General features: G+C 36.4%; 1 protein-coding gene across 1 annotated transcript; it reads left to right on the forward strand.

The window, feature by feature from the left end:
• Positions 1-2,529: 2,529 nt before the first annotated feature.
• Positions 2,530-5,265, forward strand: si:dkey-85n7.8 (COX8 domain-containing protein). The gene is made up of 2 exons (XM_007258202.4): positions 2,530-2,844; positions 4,820-5,265. The coding sequence occupies exons 1-2, from the start codon at positions 2,725-2,727 to the stop codon at positions 4,928-4,930; spliced, it is 231 nt and encodes a 76-aa protein (XP_007258264.1). The 5' UTR covers positions 2,530-2,724; the 3' UTR covers positions 4,931-5,265.
• Positions 5,266-21,998: the final 16,733 nt, after the last annotated feature.

Raw genomic sequence — 21,998 nt, forward strand, 5'->3', positions numbered from 1 at the left:
TAGCCGGGATTCTCGTTGCAGCACACTGGTACCATTAAACACAATATTTTATCTCTTCTCCACTCAGAAATGCTTCTGCTTTCAGTTTAAAAATAAAATAATACGGACTGCCACTTTAAATCGTATGAATCCCACATTACTTCTTATCTACAACCCCATATCAGAAAAACTTGAAGCAGTATGAAAAATGCAAAAAATAACAAACAATCAAAAACCTGACCTGAGAAAAGTTTTGTCAGCTTAATTTAATTTGTTAATATTCATCTATTCCTGTCTAACAGGCCTGCTACATAATCCCACAAGAGATAGGATGTGAGCACATTATTAACAGCACATTCTTATTTTTTAATCAAGTTTTTATTGAAAACTTTGTAGATAATATATGTAACAATATGTAACAGTGCATTACAAAATGGAATTAACAGCACTTTTTGAGGAATAAAACGTAAATAATGATGCTTTTGTCTAACTGGCTATGTCAACAGGTGATTGTAATCACATAAGCATTATCCACACACAAATCTGAGGGGCAAAGATAAGAAGATGATCTTCAGTTTGCAACGAATGTGTGAGAAAATTATGAGATTTTAAAACCAGTGTTCCTCAAAGAAATTTGCTTATTTCTCTCTCTCTACAGTGCGTAAAATGTAGGATTCTGGAGAAATTTCAGTTTAAGAAGGAAAAAAGCAACACGCATGAACACCCATGATCTTAGATCCAAAATGCACTGCATTAACAATAGCTCATAGAATCATGTGGTCATGGAATTACTTTGGCAAACCTTTGTCGAACACTACAATAGAGAGTCCATTAACAAATACAACAGAAGCCTTATGCTAACCATGCAATGTCAAGTTCTTTGGGCTTGGATGCATCTGGAATTTTTAGGAAGTAATGGATTCTGTGTGCTTTGGGCCAAAAGCTGGGGTCAAGTGCTCTTCTGTGATAACAAAATTATTGGAGAAAAGTAAATTGGTGTTAACATACTCATGCCTTTAAGACCACATTAATCCTTTCAGACCCTGCATTGTTTTCTTTTTCTAGGTTTGGTGCCCATAGCACTGATTGAGACCTGTTGTCCATCACAATAGACTTTTAAAAACCAATGAAAAAAATTTATCAGCCAATGAAACAGTAACTTGACCAACTGCTCTAGAAAAACATCTGTAGCACAGCATGGTAGCACTCTATCCAAGAAAGAAATGTAAGGGTTTTTTTTTTTTAATCTGTAAAACTGTAAAAATTCATTCAATGAAAATGAAGCCAAAATCTTCCACAATGTTGGCGATCCTGAAACCCGAGTCTGCGCAGTAGAGACCAGAGGAGGGAGAAAAACTGTGGAGAGAGAGCCTACTCATTTAAATAAACCCGCCCCTGAGGGCTGCCTCCACAGAGCTATACACAGTCTATGGCCCCACCCATACAGCCATTGGTCCCACCCTGGCTAGGTGTAACTCAGCCCTTTTACAATAACCACACCTTTTTTAATAGAGCTGAATAACATTTTAAAATACGAGTTCTGTGGGGATATAAAATTCGACAATATAAGCAGAGGTTACACTAGCTGTTGAATTTAAATAATGGAGGTAGAATTGCAGTATATTGGAAAAAAATGTGATTGAAAGTTGTCTGTTTTGCCATTGAAACCTATGGGGATGAGTGGGTTTACACAGCTTTCTGAAACCGAACAGCAGGGGGCGCCCGACCTGTGGTGGCTTCACTTTTGAGAGACGATGCTCTGTCCAGCTACACACACACTGTAAAAAAAACAATGGCAAAAATAGACAAAATATACGCAAATTAAGACAAATATATGTATATTAAGCAAAAAAATCTGCCAATGAGGTAAGCAAAATTTTCTTAGTAAGATTTCTTACAAAAAGCAATGGCAAAGTCTCAAAATGAGTGAAGTAACACCTAAATCAAGCTAGATAGATAATTATTATTATAAAAAATTATCCCTAAAATAAGCAAAATAATCTAACACTTACAATGCTTAGTAAGACAAAAAGTCTTATCAGAGAAGAAAATAAGATTTATTGCCTTAAATTTAGAAAAGTTCACTTGCTAATATTTAGTATTTTTGCAGTGCAGTCTAAGAAGTAAATAATAAAGAAACACTGAGCTTTTGTAACAACTTGTCACAACTTTATTTGATTTGGGTTGTTCCAGTCTTGTGTTCCTAGATTTCCCTTCACTTCCAAACCATGACTGCAATCAGGAAGAATGATCTCTTGAACATTAGCCTCCTGTAAGGTTAAGTGAGTCTCAGACATACTGCAGATTTACAGATATTACACTACGCTTCACAATTAGTTGTCATTTCAGACTTGTATTAATCAGTCACAATTTACTGATGTACTGATGAGTCAAATCTGACCTTAGCAGCAACTGTGTGGTTTAAATCAGGCGGTGTGCCGTGGGAAAGAGACTGTGAGGCTGGGGCCGGGGCCGGCCCCCTCAGACCCCTCCCTCAGAGTGGGCTGGTTTTGGGGGATAATATCCAGATCCTGGTCAATTTAACAGGATGCTCTCCTTTATTTTTCAGCACTTGAGAGGAGAGCTTAAGGGGTTGCACACAGCTAGCACCCCTCTCGCCATCTCCCTCTCTCTCTCCCTCACTCTCTCACACTCCCTCTCTCTCTCAACAAACAACCACCCACTACCTACAACTCTCACCCACAATCCTTTGGGCTGACCCTGACCCCCTGATCTGCTTTGGAGATGCTGGTGGGTGTAAGTGGGGCCATGCAGCTTAGGAGCATGTCCTGGGCCAGGGTCATCCAGCAGAAACGCAGGTCCAGTATTTACAGCAAGCCACCCAAGGACAAGATTGGACCTGGGGTGAGTGGAACAACTTTGTAGTCGCTGAAATCTTCTACATGTTTCAATTGGCTCAGTAATGATGACGCAATGTTAATGAAGAAGCAGTGTGGTAAAATAACATAAATGTGGAGAACAGCAAAAAAAATGTCATTTTTATCATGAAAAAAAATGGTATGGTTTAACAGGGACATTTTTGTTTTTATTGCAATAATTATTTGAGCATGTTGCTCATAATTGCATTTATTATAAAGTTGAATCTAGAGAATTTAGTGATATAAGGCTGATATATTTACTTGTATATACAGAACATTAGTCTTAACTCTCCACTCCAGCCATTTTTTTTTTACAAAAGAATACACAAAAAAGGCAAAAATTAATGCATTTGAAAATGATAGTATAACATATATAAATATATATAAAGCCAGTCAAAATGGTCTGGTGTTAAACGTTGTATTATAGACAAAAAAATAATGCTTCAGATTTCTTTATAGTTGATAGAAACCAACCAAGGTTCTCAGGTTTAACATTACAAGTGAAGTAATTCCTATTTTAATAGCCAAAAAGGCCCATTAAACCTACGCCTGTCTTCTAGGTTTTTTTTTTCAGAATCAAAATAATTTTATATTTTATATATTTTTATATTATTTACATGCATGTATAACACATAACATACTGTAATAAACAAATGAATCAAGTATTTAAAATACAACACATTATCTAAAATAAAATAATACAAATTATACCATAAATTTATAAATTGCGAATATATACAAATGCACAAATGAGAAAACATACAAATTGGTTTCGTTTACAGTATGTTATAAAAGGTTTTAAATGTGCATTTAAATTAAACAATGCAGGTCTGGGTCACAGAAAAAGCAGGTTGTAAAAATATATCGTCACTGTGCAATGAAAAACACTTATCTCCAAAACAGCAACTTTACAGGAGAGAGAAAAAACCTTGTAAACTTTCAATGGAAGTCAATGTAAAAAGAGTTTATTTCAGGTCATTTTGAAGAGTTTCTATTGGTCCGATCATCAAGAAATTTTGGCACAGTGTAAGGAACAGTTTGTCTGTTCAAATTGTGTAGTAAACAAAAAATCGACAAAAATGGAGATAAGTGTTTTTTATAGGACAGCCACGATATGTAATTTATATAATGGAGAAAATGTTTAAATAGTTGTAAATGTAAAATGCAGGTTTGTTCTCTATAGAGAAGTGTTTTTGTCCCTCTTTACAGAAAACTTTAATTTAGCATGCAACTGAAAAAATGTGCAGAGTTCTCCTTTAAATGCAGTGGCTATATCTCAAAGGCAAGATGTGATACCATGTTAAGGGAATAAATAATGTTTTGAATATATAAGAAATGCAGAAACTGCAGTAAAAGCTAGCAGTTTAAATATTAATGATGTTTATATAGTTTGTGTGGAGTGCACAACGTACATACATTTTCTTTTACATAATGCATATTTTTTACCTTAAATATACCTGATGAATTACATTCTCTAACTTATTATCAAGTCATTAATCAGTTGATTCAGGGGCACTTGGATAGAGAAGAGAGGAACTACTCTCTACAGAGAGAGCGCCGTATTCAGTAATTAGTGTTTAAGTACTTTAGTCTTTAATCTCATCATGTGAACAGCATGCATCGTCAAACACAAATAAAAAAAATTAAAGTAAGTAAGAGGGTTTCTTTGTAGTTGTACTAAATGAAACAAGGAAAAGTAAATAGACCACCTTAATGTAAAACCACCTTAAACTCCAGGGGCTCATTTGTAGATCCAAAATAACTTTTGCTACTATTTCCACATACCCTTTTATTGACTTCTTCTTAGGTTTTCTAAGACATTACTTAAAAAAAACATTTGGGACCTTTATTTTGCAAGAGTGAATAATGTCTTATTGACTTAGTTGTATTTATTCTCCTAAATGTGCATTTTAAATAATTAAATTTCATTCGGTTCTCTGGTGTTTCTTTGTTTCCCGCAGCAAAGTTTCTTCATCATGTCTGTGTTTGCTTTTGCCCTCCTGGCTCCAGCTGGGTGGATTCTGCATCACCTCCCAGAGTACCGGCAGAAGCGTCAGGCCCCACCATCCTGAACATCTACCATCTTCCAGCTGCTCCTCAGTATACACTCAGTATAACACTGGCTGCCTCTAAAGCATTATTCACCTACAAAAAAAGACAAGAAATAAACAAACACACGATTAATGCAGCCCCGAAAAACATCCCACAGAGTGATGGAGAAAGATTTACTCTGTAAACTGTGAACATGAGAGAAAGCCCTGTTCCTTTATTTGATTGTAAGTGACTGCTCAATGGTGTTTAATGCCTTAGGACTGTGGCCCCTAATGCCGCTGCAATGGCACTTACTTACTGTGTACAAATACAGGCACTTTCTTCTTTTGCTGAAATAAACAAACACTAAATACAAGCTTTTTTTTTTACTGCCTCTTATTGATTTACTGTAAGAACCCGAAACAATTTCATGTGTTTTAATGATAGATACTTTCTTCTGATTGAAATGAACTATTGATGGGCTGATTCAGTAAACAGAGATTGTGGATTAAGCCTACTTGTGGTGCCAGTGATGAATTTCAGTATATGTTTAGTCTGACTCTGAAAATTGTCCCTGTGTAAAAAAGGTTATTTAACAGCAGCATGAGCCACATTAAGCTGGAGAGTAAATTGCACAGTGTACTGATAGACACGATAGACCTGATAACATCATAACACTAACATTTAGCGCTGGGGGACTGACAGGAGACGGCATGTTTATATCCTCAGAGGAGCAAAGGCAACTCCATCCGGACCGACCGCACTATGGGAGAGGCTTAAAGACTAGAGTGTGAATTATGTAACAGTATTTGGGAGTTTGGGATCTTTACAACTACAATATTAAAAAAAAATACACCAAACAAGCTCTGAGAACATTGATCAAAGAATAATCACTTTTTAATTTCCTATAAAGTTTTTAATGGACTGTTCTTCAGAAAAACAATTTTGTTTGTTAAGTGAAATAATAATAAAGAAATAATTAATTTAAAAAGAGAAAAAATATTTTTGTTAAGTATACAGAGACCACTTAAAAATTATGAGTTTCTTTGATTTTACCAACTTGAAAAAGAGGAAGATGGATGATCACAATCCATCAAACCAAGCTGAACTGCTTGAGTTTTCGCACCAGGAGTGACAAAAGCAGTGTATAAGACTGGTGGAGGAGATCATGCCAAGATACATTAAAACTGTGTTTAAGAACCAAGGTTATTCCACCAAATATTGTTTTCTAAACTTTTAAAACTTTAGGAATTTGAACTTGTTTTCTTTGCATTATTTGAGGTCTGGAAGCTCTGCATCTTTTTTTTTTTTGTTATTTTAGCCATTTCTCATTTTCCACAAATAAATGTTCTTATTGACAATATTTTTATTTTGAATTTGGGAGAAATGTTGGCTGTAGTTTCTAGAATAAAACAATGTTCATTTTACTCAAACATAAACCTATAAATAGCAAAATCATAAAACTGATTCAGAAACTGAAGTTTTCTCCTATTTTTTCCAGAGCTGTACATCCCTATCAAATATTTAAGATAACACAAAATACTGACAAAAAGATGCAAGCTATTCATTGTGTTAAGTTATTTAATTTATCGAAACCTCTGAAAACTATAATCAGCAGGAAATCATTTGCTTACCTTCAGGAATTCCATCAAAAACAATCCATATTTGGAGTGATTTATGAATAACAACATAAAAGTATTATTGAAACACACCGTCACCTCTACTGGATTCTTTTTAGCCTTAAATTTTTTCTGCTAAATAATAGAAATGGCACAATCAGGTTGATTTCAGTTCAGTGTCTTCTTTAATTAGATATAATGAATCAAATGTGCTATACGAAGACACTGAACAGACATTAAACAGTTAAAGAAAAGTAAAGGAAAATAAAAGACTGAGAAAGAATCCTTTGGATCGTGAGTGCCAAATGTTTTGTCTCAGGGGTGCAAAGTGCACAGCTTGTGGTGGGCCATGGGCCAAAAAGGACAAGTAAAGAAAAGACTTACAGAAATAAAATAAAAATAGGAATTGAAAGTTTAAATTTAAGCTATTTAGGTACAGAAATATGTTTGCTTTCTCACTGGACGAGGGATCGGGTTTCGGGAGCTTTCTGACAGGACAATTCAAACTTTACAGCTAAACAGACCTGCTTTAGATTATGGGAGAGAAAGGTTCTTTACTCTAACTGATCCCTTATTAAAACAGGATTCTGTAGGTTGTTGGTTCTCACCACAGGTCCTGAACAACCCTCTGTCCTTTACATTTTAGTGTTTGCCCTGTTTAAAACACACCTCACTTAGTTAATTTACCCTATCTGACTGGAAGATATATTCTGCTAAAGCAGAAAACCACTACAATGTGCAGATCAGAGGGTCCTCAGTCATGGTAAGGCAACCAAAGTTCTGTATGACCTTATAATTACATTACATTACATTACATTTGGCAGATGCTTTTGTCCAAAGCTACTTACAATAGTGATGTACAAAAGGAATAGAAGTTAAAGGTAAAAACATCTTTAGATAGGGCCTAAAGGAGGTCGAAGGGAAAAATAGGATAGAGGAGTGAAGGAGGGGAAGAAGGAAATGAGGTTAGAAGTAATTAGTTTGTTAGAGGTGTTAAGAGAGTAAGTCTCTCTTAATAATATCATTATAATATCATATAGGCAGATGTAAACTACAATTCACAAGATTTTCTAGACAGTTTTATTGCTGTGCCTTAAAGATTTATTATATCACTGTTATTATACCGACTCTGCAATGTGATTGGCTGAGAGGTGGTAATGCACTGTTACTGAAGCTCTTTATGTATTTCTCCACATCATACAAAGGCAAAGACGCCGTTGCACAAATAAATAAGCCCAGCGATTCGAAAATACACTTTATTACACACATTATCAGCCACCAATATCCGGATAAGAGATGTTTTTAAAAAATAAATAAAAGCTTAAGTGTATATATTGTACAGTAAATATTGGGTATTTTAAGCTGAATTCAAGCTGGACTCTTGTAATTGCACAGGTCTTGTCGCTAGAGGGTGCTAAATTAAACAAAACTGTAATAAAAAAAAAACACTTTCTTTCAGTCAAACAAGCACTAGACTTTAATCTACACAGATTTCACTCCTAAGAACTGTTTATTTGGATGAGTAAAGCGCTTCTGTTTATTTACAGTAAGCTTAGATTTCCACAATTGTGACTTAAATGGTCGATATGCAGAGCTTACAGTGCAGCTACAAGCAGAGCAGTACTAATATAACTATTTTAACACAGTGTTTATAACCAAACCAATCGCATTAATAAACAGCGATAATGGAACTGTGGTATAATCACAACAATACACTCAAGGTTTGTGCTATAACGTGTAATACTGGCATTGGCCTCATGCCTACGACCGCATCACAGCAGTGCCAATATTACACGTTATAGCACTCCCTCTCGTGTTTTATTGCTTAAGTATGTATACTGCCAGACCAGATAAAAAGTTGACACCTGGATTTAACAAAGTAAATGATCTGGGTTGTTCAGGTCTAGTAACAGTAACAGTAGGTGCTGAAAGAATTAAGTCAGCTGACTACCTGAATATACTGAATATAGACCAGGGGTGGGTTTCCCGAAAACGATCAATCTTAGCGAATAACGAACGAACTAACGAATGACGTGTGTAAAGAACGAGCCAGTTCTGCGAGTGTTTCCCAAAGAGCTTCGCAACGTGAAAATTAACGAACGAGGTTAAAGAACGTCTTTGTTGACTCCTCCCCAAAAACAGCGCGCTCAATCGATCCACAAATATCGATTCAACACTGCAATATGCAGTATTTATTCACTATTACACCCTAAAAACGTAGAAATGTGTTGTAATTAACAACATTATACTCCTAAAGATACATATGACTAAATAAATACTCGAAAATCTAATCTATTTTAAAACATTAAACTTATTTTTTACATTTTTAAAACTATTATTGTTAATATATATTATATTAATAGATATTATACTAATATTATTAACAGTAATATTGATAGTAATATTAATTTATTATTATTCTAATTTTTAATATTATAAAAATAATATAATAATACATATGTTCCTGTGTGTGTTCCTGGGGGGGAGTGGCTGGAGTCTATACCAGCTGGCATCGGGCTGAAGGCAGTATACACCCTGGACAGGATGCCAATCCATCACAGGGCAGACAGACACAGACAGACACACAGACACATTCACTAACACCTAAGGGGCAATTTTTATCCGACATATAATTAGCCTGAACTAATTTCTTTGGACTATGGGAGGAAACCGGAGCACCCGCAGACACGGGAAATAATATAATATAATATAATATAATATAATATAATAATTATATAATATAATAATAATTATATAGTAATATAATTGATTATAATTAATAGTAATATAATATAATATAATAATATTAATAATTATATAGTAATATAATTGATTATAATTAATAGTAATGTAATATAATTGCTTCAAACACGGAAATTATCATTTTTCTTCCTCAAAATTGGCGGTCCCTGGTGTTTAAGGTGCTGAACTGCAAGTCGAGATCCCCTAAAGAAGCTCGTTAAAAATAACGACTGGGTGAGATCACTCGTTAATCTGCGATCGAGTTTACGTAGTACTTTAGTTACGCACGGGTTTGGGAAACACTCTTTAATTAACGATCAATCTTAAGTACGAGTTAACGAAGTTCTTAGCGTTACGAAGCTTTCGGGAAACCCACCCCAGATTATTCCATCAATAATTTTTTTCTTCTCTGATGACACGGCCATATTTCAAGATGATAATGTCAGGATTCATGGGGCTTGAATTGTGAAAGAGTGATTCAGGGTGCATGAGATCATCATTTTTACACATGGATTGTTCACCACAGAGTCCAGATCTTAACCTCATTGAGAATCTTTGGGGTGTGCTGGAGAAGACTTTGTGCAGTGGTCAGACTCTACCATCATTAATGAAAGATCTTGGTGAAAAATTAATGCAACACCGGATTAAAATAAATCTTGTGACATTAGCTTATTGAAACAATGCCACAGTGAGGGTTTGCTGCAATCAAAGATAAAGACAGACTATTGAAATACTGTGACCTTTTTTTTGTCCAGGCAGTGTATGTTCATCACCATAAATTGTGAATAGTAATCAGTCAGTGTCAATTATCAATTATTTAAAAGTCCTTTACATAGGTAACAGACACTGTTCTCCTTACAAAGAATGCATATGCAATAAGAGTGTCAAACTGGAAAGAGTGTTAAACAGTAAGAAACTCTATAGCCTCCTGTAGAGGTGAGCAATTTTGAATGTTCTGAAAAACATTTTGTGTTTGCTATAAAAATGATTAAATGCACAGCTATATTTTCATTTCCTTTTCATTTTGTTAAAATATCTTAAATGTCCCTGATTATAGACCGTCATTGCTCTCTCCCAACAGTCTAATAGAATCAGTTGACACTGATTCAAACACTGTCCCTGTATTATTGAGAAGGTTGTGTTGTCCAGGCCGCCACAACCTCTGTTTTAAACATGTCCCCAGTGTTTGTTTTTCTGGAACAGAGGGATTTCAGCTGACAGGAGTAAAGTCACTAAAACAATTTACTCTCAGTAGTGAGCTTCACTGGGTCCATACAGTTTACAAACTATCATCACTTAAAAATATTTAAAATATAAAGGCATAGAGACGTGTCGGTACTGCACTATTCTGTTAGTCTGTTAAACTATGTAAAGTTTGTTGTATTTGTTGCAGTGTTTTAAGTCTTAGTTTTAGTTGTATGTTTGCAAGTTTGCACTTCATTTTGTTAATATGGTTTGGTCTTTATTAATGTTGCATCATAGTCCAATAGGAACATAATTGTGCTTCCATAATGTTTATTGCATATTTTTATGCTATATTTTCCTTCAACAAATGCATTTAGAAGCTAGATCATTACAGAAATTACACTGTAACGTTGCCATATTAATGTTTTTTTTTGTTCCAGCAGACAATATGAACAAAATGTGATAAGTATTTAAGTATTTAAGTAAGTAAATGATGTAGGGTTGCTGCAGTTGGTCAGGTCTGGGTTCAGCAACAGTCTGTGCTGAAAGAATAAGGTCAGCTGACTACCTGAATATACCGAATATAGACCAGGTTATTCCATCAATGATTTTTTCTTCCTTGATGACACGGTCATATTTCAAGATGATAATGTCAGGATTCATAGGGCTGGAATTGTGAAAGAGTGATTCAGGGAGCATGAGATCAGCATTTTCACACATGGATTGTTCACCACAGAGTCCAGACCTTAACCTCATTGAGAATCTTTGGGATGTGCTGGTTGGAGAAGCTTTGTGCAGCGGTTGGTCTTTGGAGAATTGCAGAAGCTAACTGAAACAATGCCACAGTGAATGTGTGCTTCTATCAAAGATAAAGCCAGTCCAACAAAATATTAGAGTGTGTGACCTTTTTTTTTTTGGGCCAGGCAGTGTATTTTAAGGCCTACAGCAGATTCTACCGCTCTATCTAAGAATAAATCATTCCCATCCTCAGCTGGAATGACCCGACGCCTGCAGCCTGAGACGGAGAGGAGCTGTGTGTGTTCCGAGGAAGTGCTTGGTTATTTTTCCAAGCTCATTTGATTATAGAAAGGCAGGAGATAAAGATTTATTATCATAATCTCATGTAGTGCAGTCATTACCTCAAGTGCCCTTACGTGTTTATCAGATGATGTACATAGATATAAAAAGTGCAGCCAAAAATGATCTGATTTTTGAACAAGAGCTGAACAAGATTTTGGATGCAACCTCTGTTAGATCTCTGTCTTTTTGAGCTGGTAATAGTGTAGTAGTAGCATTATGCTTCTTGTGAATGATCTCACACAGATTAACATGTAAATAGAGCACAGAACTGTCTCCAGTGCAAACATCACTTCCTGATATTCCCACGAGTCAGAACAGAACGTTCTCTTCTCCCTGAATCCGGTTACAAAAAATGCTCCTGTTATGAGAGTGGTCAGCTCCATCTCTCCCTCTGAAGCACCAAGACTGCACTGCTGCACATCTGACCAGTGAATCATTGAGTCATTAAGTCGTTAAATCATTTTATTATTAAAAATGTCTAATTAAAAATGTCACGTTGCTCTGCAAGGCTCAAACTTACTCAAAGAAACAACAGAAACATAGAGACACAGAGTCCAATGCCTGTTCCCCTGGAACTGTCTCAGGGATGAGGCTGCGGTAAAAAATAAATAAATCAATGGCTGTATATAAGTATGGATGGTGTGGTTTCATCCTCATCCGTTTTGTAGAAATTAAGCTAAATTCTGACCGCGAAATACTGACCAAAGCCTGAGCCAGACTCGCCTACAGACCAAGCGTCTCAGACTACCTTCACCGAGTTTACAGCACAGCTTAATGAACCAGAACAAAGCAAATTTTCAACTGGATGCCCTCTTTAATCAGTCAGTGTGCTCTAATGATAATTAAAAGAAGAAAAAAAATGTTTTAAATGCTATTTGGAATCAGTCCAGACAAGAAGATTGATATTCACATGAGTGCTGCCCAGGGCTGATTGTAAAAAACAGCGTAATTAGCTAACAATAGCTGACTAATTAGATCACACTGGCCATTTTACACTTACATAAGGCTTACCCAAAAAACTGCAGGAATCTTTGTTTACTGTAGATTAAGACATGAATATTAATAGCCTGTTCCAGGCAAGGCTGTTAATCACTTTCCTCACATTCCTAGGCCTAACCCCACCTTCTTTTCACGCACTTTGATTTAGGATGTCTGTGTCTTTGGTATCGTGAAGACGCAGAAAGTACACCTGGTGCAGCTCGAAGAACACAAAAGGCTTGTACTAATTCTCTTAATGAATCATGGTTGTGTTTTGGGCGTAATGTGAAATAAACCAATCAGTGTGTCACTTGCTATTCTCTTTAAAGGCCAGGTGCACGCTGACTTTGGGGGTCTGTCTATCTATCTATCTATCTATCTATCTATCTATCTATCTATCTATCTATCTATCTATCTATCTATCTATCTATCTATCTATCTATCTATCAGAGGAAACTGACCTACACACTCACGCTGTTAAAGGTGTGCGAGCAGCTTGTGTGTGTGTAACGACCGGGACCGATAGGAATGAATGGCTGACTGTTGTCAGGGTTCAAATCAGTCAGTGTCACACCTGTGTTTTCCGCCACTAAGATAGAAATACATCTGCACAGAAATTTATCTGAACACGCCTTACTTCCAGACCACCACGCCCAACAGCGAATAATTATGCAACCAGTATTATCTGTAGAACTCCCTGTAGAGCCCCAGAATGGAAAATTTGAAGGCATTCAGGCAGTGCTGATGTATCAGAAGGCTATAGCCTTTCCCACACAGTGACTTCCAATGCATTTATTTATTCAGATTTTTAAGGATGAAACTGTTTGTATTACCACACATGTCTTCAATACCATTGGCTTGATTGTTGTTTTTTCAAATTCCGTGTTTATTTTCACAGTCTTGCTCTTTTTCCTATGACTTTTTCCAGAGTTACGTGAGGTAGGGTATTTAGTGTTTCTGACCCTCGCTACTTCCAGGATTTAAAAGATCTGCTGCTGAATTGTTGGTGCCAGACAGTACAGGACACCTTCAGACATCTTAAGCAATCCATGCCTTCACTGTTATATTTGATACACATTAAACATACATTTCCACATATGTAACATTATTTTTACATACAGTGGCGTGAAAATGTATTTGCCATCTACAGATTTCTTTTGTTTTTGTTTTTTTGTCATATTTTTTTTCCAATTATTAAACAAACTTTAATATCAGACAATTATAAAATATTTGAGTTAAACAGAATTTATAGTCCTGTCAAATTATTAATTCTGTAAAGTATGTTTGTTTTTTTCTTTAATTATTAGATTTTCTGAATTATTTGTATTAAGATGTACAGTACTGGCATTGTGATGCAATTCTTATATACAGTGTGTGTCCTGTTACACATTATCTAATTAAAAGAAAACCATACTGAACTTAAAATTGTAGTAGTACTATAACTGAAATATATGCAACTGCGTAGGCATTCAGAAGTTTGAAGACAAATTTGTTCTTCTGAATATGCCAATGGTTAAAAATATATCTGGGTGCTCTTTTTGGGGAAAAAGTGATCAGGTGTACAGTAACTGAGTGTGCTTGGCACACCTGCATTGCCAAAATAGGAATATATATATATATATTCATAAGCATCTTTGCTATTTTAACAGCACAGCTGCAGGCATTTGTAGGGTGTAAGATATGGTGCCCAGTTTTAAACTGGCATCTTTCTTGTTCATTTATGTTTTCAATTTTAGCTACACACAATCTAGAATGTACAGGCCCCATGTCGTGCAGCGGGTGCTCTTTTTATTGTTCACTCTTGCCCTTCAAATGGAGAGTCCACCACTGGATGACAGGTTTGATGGCATTACTGCACCCACACATTTTTCACTGGACATGTCTGAATTTAGAATATGTGTTCTAGTAAGTAGGTAAAGAGAAGCACATAGTGCTCTCTTGTGGTGACAGGGGACACACCATACACTATTATTACTGAGGGGATCTGTGTAGGGAAGTGCAATGACATTAAAATATCATAACAGAGTCATAATAGAATTAGACATATCTCTCTCTCTCTCTCTCCTTTTCTCTCTGTACACCTATAAGTGTATACCTGAGACCACATGTGTTTGATTTGGACACTGTCTGTCTCCTCCTTCTCTCCTGGTCTGCTAATAAAAGAACACAGAGCACTAAATGAGCAGGATGAGCTTAAAGTCCTTTCAGACCACCACCGTAACAACACAGGCTAGGCCTCATGGCTTCAAGCTATTTCTGCTCCTCTAAATTTAGGCTCCTGAATAAAACATCAGGTCGGCTACATTGTGGGCCTCTGCTCTTGAAACAAATCCTAAAAATAGCCTTCTAAAACTTTAACAAACATAGACACAAATCTTAGACGTAACCAGTGGGAATAAATTGAAGTCAGGATATTTTGAGCCGCGTCCCCTTGTTTGCTTTTCTCCTTTGTTGCTAAGCTTAGCTAATTCTCCAGACTCTGCCACGGCAAAGGAAAGCGTTGATATCAACAATCACAGTTATTCTCAACTTAAATGAGAAAAAAATGCTGGATTCAGTTAACACATACTGCTAGTGTCCTCAGACTTAAAGAGAGATTTGCAGTGAAGCAGATGTATATGTAAAAAAAAAGGGGAAAGTCTAGCACAGGGGTGGGCAATTAATTGAACCAAGGGGCCACTTGATACACTGGGATTATTTTGGAGGCCTGGGCCAGCTGATAGATCTCAATTTGGCTCAATGTTAATTTTATCTAAAAAAAAATCCAGGAAGTATTTGGGTGTTATAAGATATAACTGGTAACACAATAGCAGGCATAATAAAAAACGTATATTTTATAATTATTTAATCAACATTTATGAAAAATGTTGATTAAATAACATAATAAACATAAACAATTATGAAAAAATGTTCATGTGTTTTTTAATGAAAGAACAACAACAAATCCAAAGCATTATTGCTATTTGGTTTGTTGTCTAATTACCTCATTTGCTGTTTTTCAGTACTGTTTTCTTAAGTTAACCCAGTTGCCACACAACCGACCTTTAATGTTGAAATGTGGTTGAAATATGATTAAAGTAATGTATGTTGTTGTTTCAACGTTGCAACAATGTTGAATCAACATTTAATGTTAAATGGTTGTGCAAACGTTGAAATTTTAACGTTGAATTAACATAACGTTCTCAACCTTCTGCCTTTTGAATCAGCATTTTACATTTCATCACCATATAATTTCTAAAAACGGTTGGATGGAGGGATGAAAAAGTGGTTTTATTCTATTTGCAGTAATTAAAAGCTTTTTAATTTAACACCAATTCTTCACTATACCTGGGGGATATGTTTATGTTCTTTTAGTTTTACTGTCGTGTTTTAGTAAACGGATATTTAATCAGAGTGGTGGGTAACTTTCGTTATACTCAGCTTTACTACAGTGATGTAGATTTATTATTGACACACTGTTAACCATAGGAGTTTCTAATTTTAGTTAGCTATGGTTTATTGAGGTTGAACGTACAACGTTGAAACAATATTGCCATATCAACGTTGATTCACTTTTCAAAATCAACACCAAATCCTACGTTAATTCAACGTCAGTTCAATGTTGAAATGCCTGCTGGGAAGTGAAGTCGGTTCAGTTTCTGAGGTGAATATGTGAAGGGCAGAGTATGGAAAGGCAGTATTGAAATATTGCTTAAATTACTTAATTATTCTTTTCAGGAAGAGACACGCAGTGAATGTAGTGTACTGTGCACTGATTGTACGCTAGAAATGTTTAACACGTCGTGTATTTACCGATTAAAACTGGAGGAAAACTCGAAGTCCACAGAAAAGCCGCCATTGTGTTTTGGTTGCACTTCTCTCAGCGTCCGGCAGGTGTCAGCTTTGTGTAAAAGATGAGGTTGAGGTTTGCAGGTTGAGGTTTGCAACATTTATTGCACTGAAAGGGCCCTGCAATGATTTTTTGAACAGGAAGTCCCAACAGTTTCAGTCCTTTTAGAGTCTTTTTTGCAGCCTTTGAGCTTAAACAAACAGCGGTGGCCTTTAGTTAACTGCACTCCCAGTCTCTAATCACTTTTAAAAAGGCCAGAAATGCCTTATTTAGCCTTTAAGATGTTCTGTGCTGCAGTAAACAGTATTTGAAGGTCTAAATGAGCCTTTTACAGCGTATTGAATGCTGCCATGCAGTCTTGAGGAAAGCATTTTTGGTTCATTTGTTTGTTTTGTTAGTTTTTTTTTTTCACAGATGTTGTTGTTCTCTCTCTCTCCGCCTCAGACCAATGAGATGCAAATGTGCAGAACCACATTAATGGTGCTGCATTGGTTTTGTTTTTCCGGGGTTGAGGGGGATTATCTCTCCTAGTCCGTTTCAATGGATCCATATGGCCCACAAGGCCCCGGCTTCAGCTGTGCTGCTGCTCAAGCATGGGAAGCCACAGCTGAGCCTGTTATTGTCCCAGCTCAGCTACAACAAATCCTGAAAAGAAGCGCACACATACACAGAGGCACATACCGGTACAAAGCATTTTCTTCTGCTTGCACACTTTTTTTTTTTATAATTAAACTACATTTTTTGCTAATGGTAGCTATTTTATTCAGTTAGTCAAGGTGAAATATGCACCCTGAAGTCCACTGTCTTAGACATTAGAGACCTGTGCCAGTGATTACGCTGCAGTTATGGTGTTTTTTCAATACAGAGGCTTAGTTGTCAGGATCCAAATGGGTACTATGCTCCCTCTCAGTGTCTGCACATCCTCGCTGAGCAGAGCGATTCACAGGCTGTCGGCATGGCTTTGTTCCCGAGCAGAGTCAAGTCTCGGCGGAGGAGCGACGCATCAGTGCTCCAAATGGCCCCAGCCGTCTAATTGCATTATCTTCAAATGGCACGTCTGATGGAGAGGTTGGGGAGAGCACTCGGCTAGCTTCTCCTATTCAAATCCTATGCATAGCTGCTCTTTCATTATGTTCCACAGCACCTATATGCAGTATAGCCCTAAAAAGTTTTTTTTTTTTTTAACTGATCATGTGCATCTGAAATAATGAATCGTCATCTTACTGACCTTATCAATATTTTTCTTCTGTGCTGCTGATTGGTGGAAACACATTCATGCTATGTACTCCTCTCTTCAATAATGCTTCTATGGCTTGCTATGTCCTCTGGTAGCTAAAAAACATTGCATTAATACTGGGTGACTAAATATAAGGGCCAATTATGAATGAGCTCCAGCTTTGAAATTGGAGCCCAAGTCAAGCAGAAGATGCGGGAGACCAAGCTTCTCATTCTGCCTGTAGGCAACACCAGGCCATGCACATATAAACATATACACATGCAGTACACTTACATTAAACACAGTGAAATTTAGAGACCCCTGTTGAAAATATTAATGGATTAATCAACAACAAGCAAGATCAGTGTATTATTATTCCAGCTGGAATGAGACCTTCAAAATGTGGTTCAAATGAGATTAACATAATGTCAGTAGTACTTTTAATGTTGAAAAAAAATTTAAACAATGTTTCCTGTTAAATAACTGCAAAAAGTCTAACACAAATAATACACTTTAATTAACCCATAAGAGCCCAGACCCAGTTCTGAATTTCAATACAAAAGATAAAAAAATATATATGTCAAAGTAATTGAGCAGCTCATTCATGTATTTTTCTTTACTGTGATAAAAAGTGGGTACATGACTGTGAATATGTTAAGGTTAAAATCCTGATGCACCATAAATTACATAACAACAACTCCAGACTTATAGGTTTATGGGTTTGCTTATATTTTAACATTAAATTCTAGAAATGAGAACTAGTTATATGGAATGTAAAACATTTAATTAAAGCATGGGATTGTTCAAATATTTGGAGCAAATAATTCACTTTTAAAAGGAATTAATTTTAGCTCAAGCACTACACACCTATGTTCTGTAAATAAGGTCAGATGATTACAAATTTACTGTCCTTTGATGCTCTCAGGACATCTCAGTATGTGCCACTTGGGAAATGCATGAGTTTAAGCTCCCATAGGTTTTAAATGGTCTCTGACACATACTTCACTATATGTTCTTTTGGATTAATAATACTTATAAACCAATGTCAAAATTTCAACTTTCATAATGAACATTTGAACATACCAGGAACATCTACACCTCCATATGCAGGAAAAGGGCCTGCATCAGGTAGGATCCCACCCACCCAGCACACACACTTTTTGTCCTGCTCCCCTCAGGCAGGAGGCTGTGGAACATCAAGTGCAAAACAACCAGACTGAGAAACAGCTTCTTTCCAGAAGCTGTAAGACTCTTAAACTCCACCTAGACAACCACACTGCACTGACAAGGACAATGACATATTTAAAATAACATCAACACTAAACATCAACACTTATCGCACTTTATCACTTTTCACTTTTCATGGTAGTGATATCTATGCATAATCATCATGCTGCTATAGCAATTTGCACTTTGGATTTCATGTTGCTACTACTTCACTACTCCTTTATATTTGTGTATTCATCTTATCTATTTTATTACTGTATAAATGTATTATATATTGTGTTCTTTTCTATTTTATTTTGTCTGTATATTTATCTATTTTAAATAGTGTAAACTACACCGTGAGGTTCGAATTTTGTTACACCTCATGTATCACGTGATATGAAATGACAATAAAATCTCCTTGAATCCTTGAATAAATCCATTTATATGGATTAAATGATTTTTGTATCCTATGTCTAAACTTTTTTAGTTCTGAAATTGTAGGATATTTCTGGCTTAATTTCATTGAAAGCAAACCCACACATACAAACACACACACACACACAATCATGGTTACAGACGCATCTACATACTGACGTATCAAAAATACACACCACACACATCAACACAAATGAGCATGAAATAGAAATAGTTAACTCTGATCGACATGCAGCTCTGCTCCAGTCACCATGATTGACACCATTAGCATAAAGTAACCGGCCAGCAATCTTTCCTTGCAAATGCAGCCTGAAGCCGAGCTGCCCCTCAGTGATACCACACATTCATGAGCAATCCATCATCTTCATCCACACTAAAGTAATAGCCCCACCAAACCAGAGAAAATAGTGTGCAGTGCTTTATATGGAGACGACTTTCTGGCCTTCATTCATCTAAATTTCACTTCCAGAAAGGACTGACAGGCAGATGTTCAGCAAAAACTAAACAGACAAGAGTGTATGCCTAATAATTTCACATCAAATCATGCTGATCATGTAGAGCAATATGATAATCTAATAGTGTTTTCTGTATAACAATGCAGAACAAGGCAAGCCTTTTACTGTCAATTAATGACTTATTATGTTGTTGGTAGAAAAAAACAATAAAGTGTACAGAATAGAGATTTGTGCTCTTAACCCTTATTCTTCATGTACTTTTAACTTTAACTAAAGTCAAATGAGGAATACTTACCCTTGCTAATTAATTTCATATAAGATCCCAAAAGCTGTAGCTGCTTTCCAAAGCCTGGGCTGCAGTCCAGGTAGGGCAGGTCCTCGGTAGGACTGACTTCTGAAGACTTTTTTTTGGAAAGGCAGTATTCTGTGTCCTAAATAAGATGTAATAAGCTTGAAAGAAATACATTTGCAGTTGAGTAACTGCACATTTAAAAAGCTGAGAGTGTGAAATCCCTACAACAAATAACCTGACCATCAAAGACAGCAAGTATACTTATGTAGAAACACTTTTCCTTATCAGTTATTGTTAATGTAGGTTTATAAATGTATACATAAATGTATATTTAGGTTTATATAATGTACACTAATTGTGGAAACTTCTCACTAGACCTCAAGCAGTTTGGACTGTGTGCCGCTTTACTCTTCCTCCAGACTCTGCTCCCTTCATTTCTAAATGAAATGTAGAATTTACTGATGATTAGTGATGGTTTGGAGAGACATGTCATCTGCTGGTGTTGATTCACTGTGTTACATCAAGTCTAAAATCAGTGCAGTAAGCTTGACTCCCAGGTTGGAGGGACCAGACGTGGGTAAATTAATTTAAACTGTTCTTTTGTAGGTTTGATCACTACACCGATCCCACTACACCGACACCACTGCTGAAATCTCCCTGTCTGGCACTTCCAGCATGCGGACATTCCCCCTCTCTTACACTCACCTCCCCTCTATAAACTCACAGCCATCACCAAATGATTCTCCTGCTGACGCACTCTCCAGCACTCAGCCCCCCTACTCCTCTCTGACATTCACAGCGTCCCGGGTGAGAGGTGAGCTCAGGAAGATCACGATCAGGAAGGATACAGACCCAGATGGTGTCAGGCTGGTGTTAAGGCTTCTCAAGTCCTCCACCTTCTACACAGATCTTTACACAGATCTCTATCTCTCTGAAAGTACTGTGCAAAATTACATGCGTCTGAAGGACAAGCTGGAGAGCATTGAATTGGACCATCACCTCACAAACAGGATCCTGAACTACAGCACAAACTGACCACAGTATGAGGACCCAGTTCTGTCAGTGTAGCATGGTGGCTCCAGGGGGAACACCATGAGGGAAGTTCTCAGATCACTCTGCTATTGTCAGCCTCATCACAGACAGAGTGACCGGGAGAGGGTTCTGATAGGCCTGTTCTCTGCAAAGAGTCTTTAAGTCAGCCAATCAGATTTTAGTGTGGGTAGGCAGTGTTTTTTCCTTCCTGGATGGAATGCATTCAGGAGCATCATGGCTTCCATCAAAACTCATTTCACCTCTGAATTCTCTAAAGTGTATTTATGTCCATGTTTTTTTTTTCCATTTTATTTACACAATTCCTTTCGAAATCTACATTGCTGTTGTAAGATGAGATGTGAGGTGACTTTTATTTTGCTTTATTTTCGTAGCTTCAGTGTAAAAGAAAAAGTAGCTAAATTATTGGGCTGCACAATATATTGCTTCACCATCATCATTGCAATGTGCACAAGTGCAATAGTCAAATCACAGGGCATTTGGTGTCTTGTGCAACGTGAATTTACATTACATTTAAATGCACACTGTTCCCACTGTTCCCAAGTACCAAATGCAGATAATATCTGGAATGCATATTAAGATTTGCATTCTGGAGACATCTGCTGAAAGCGGACATTTTTTTTAATATCGCAATATATATCGCAGAACAACAAATAAATGCAATGTCATTTTTTCCAATATTGTGCATCCCTTCTAAATTAAGTTAAATTAATGTTAATGTTATCTCTGAATAGCTAAAACAAAAGAACATTTTGAGAAAACAGAGACACTAAATAAGATTCAATAGTACAATTTTATTTAAAACTAAAAAAAGGTCAGCATGTTGCAGTATATATATATTAGGGGTGGGCATAGATTAATTTTTTTAATCTAGATTAATCTCACTGAAATCTTGAAATTAATCTAGATTAATCTAGATTAAAATGGCTCATTCAGAATATGCGTGCTACCCAAGTAATGACTAAAAGTCAGTCTTTGAGATAGGGTTTCTTAATACAGAGGGTGCATTAGATCAGGGG

Source organism: Astyanax mexicanus, chromosome 1 (genome assembly GCF_023375975.1).
Source record: "Astyanax mexicanus isolate ESR-SI-001 chromosome 1, AstMex3_surface, whole genome shotgun sequence".
Taxonomy (NCBI): Eukaryota; Metazoa; Chordata; class Actinopteri; order Characiformes; family Acestrorhamphidae; genus Astyanax; species Astyanax mexicanus.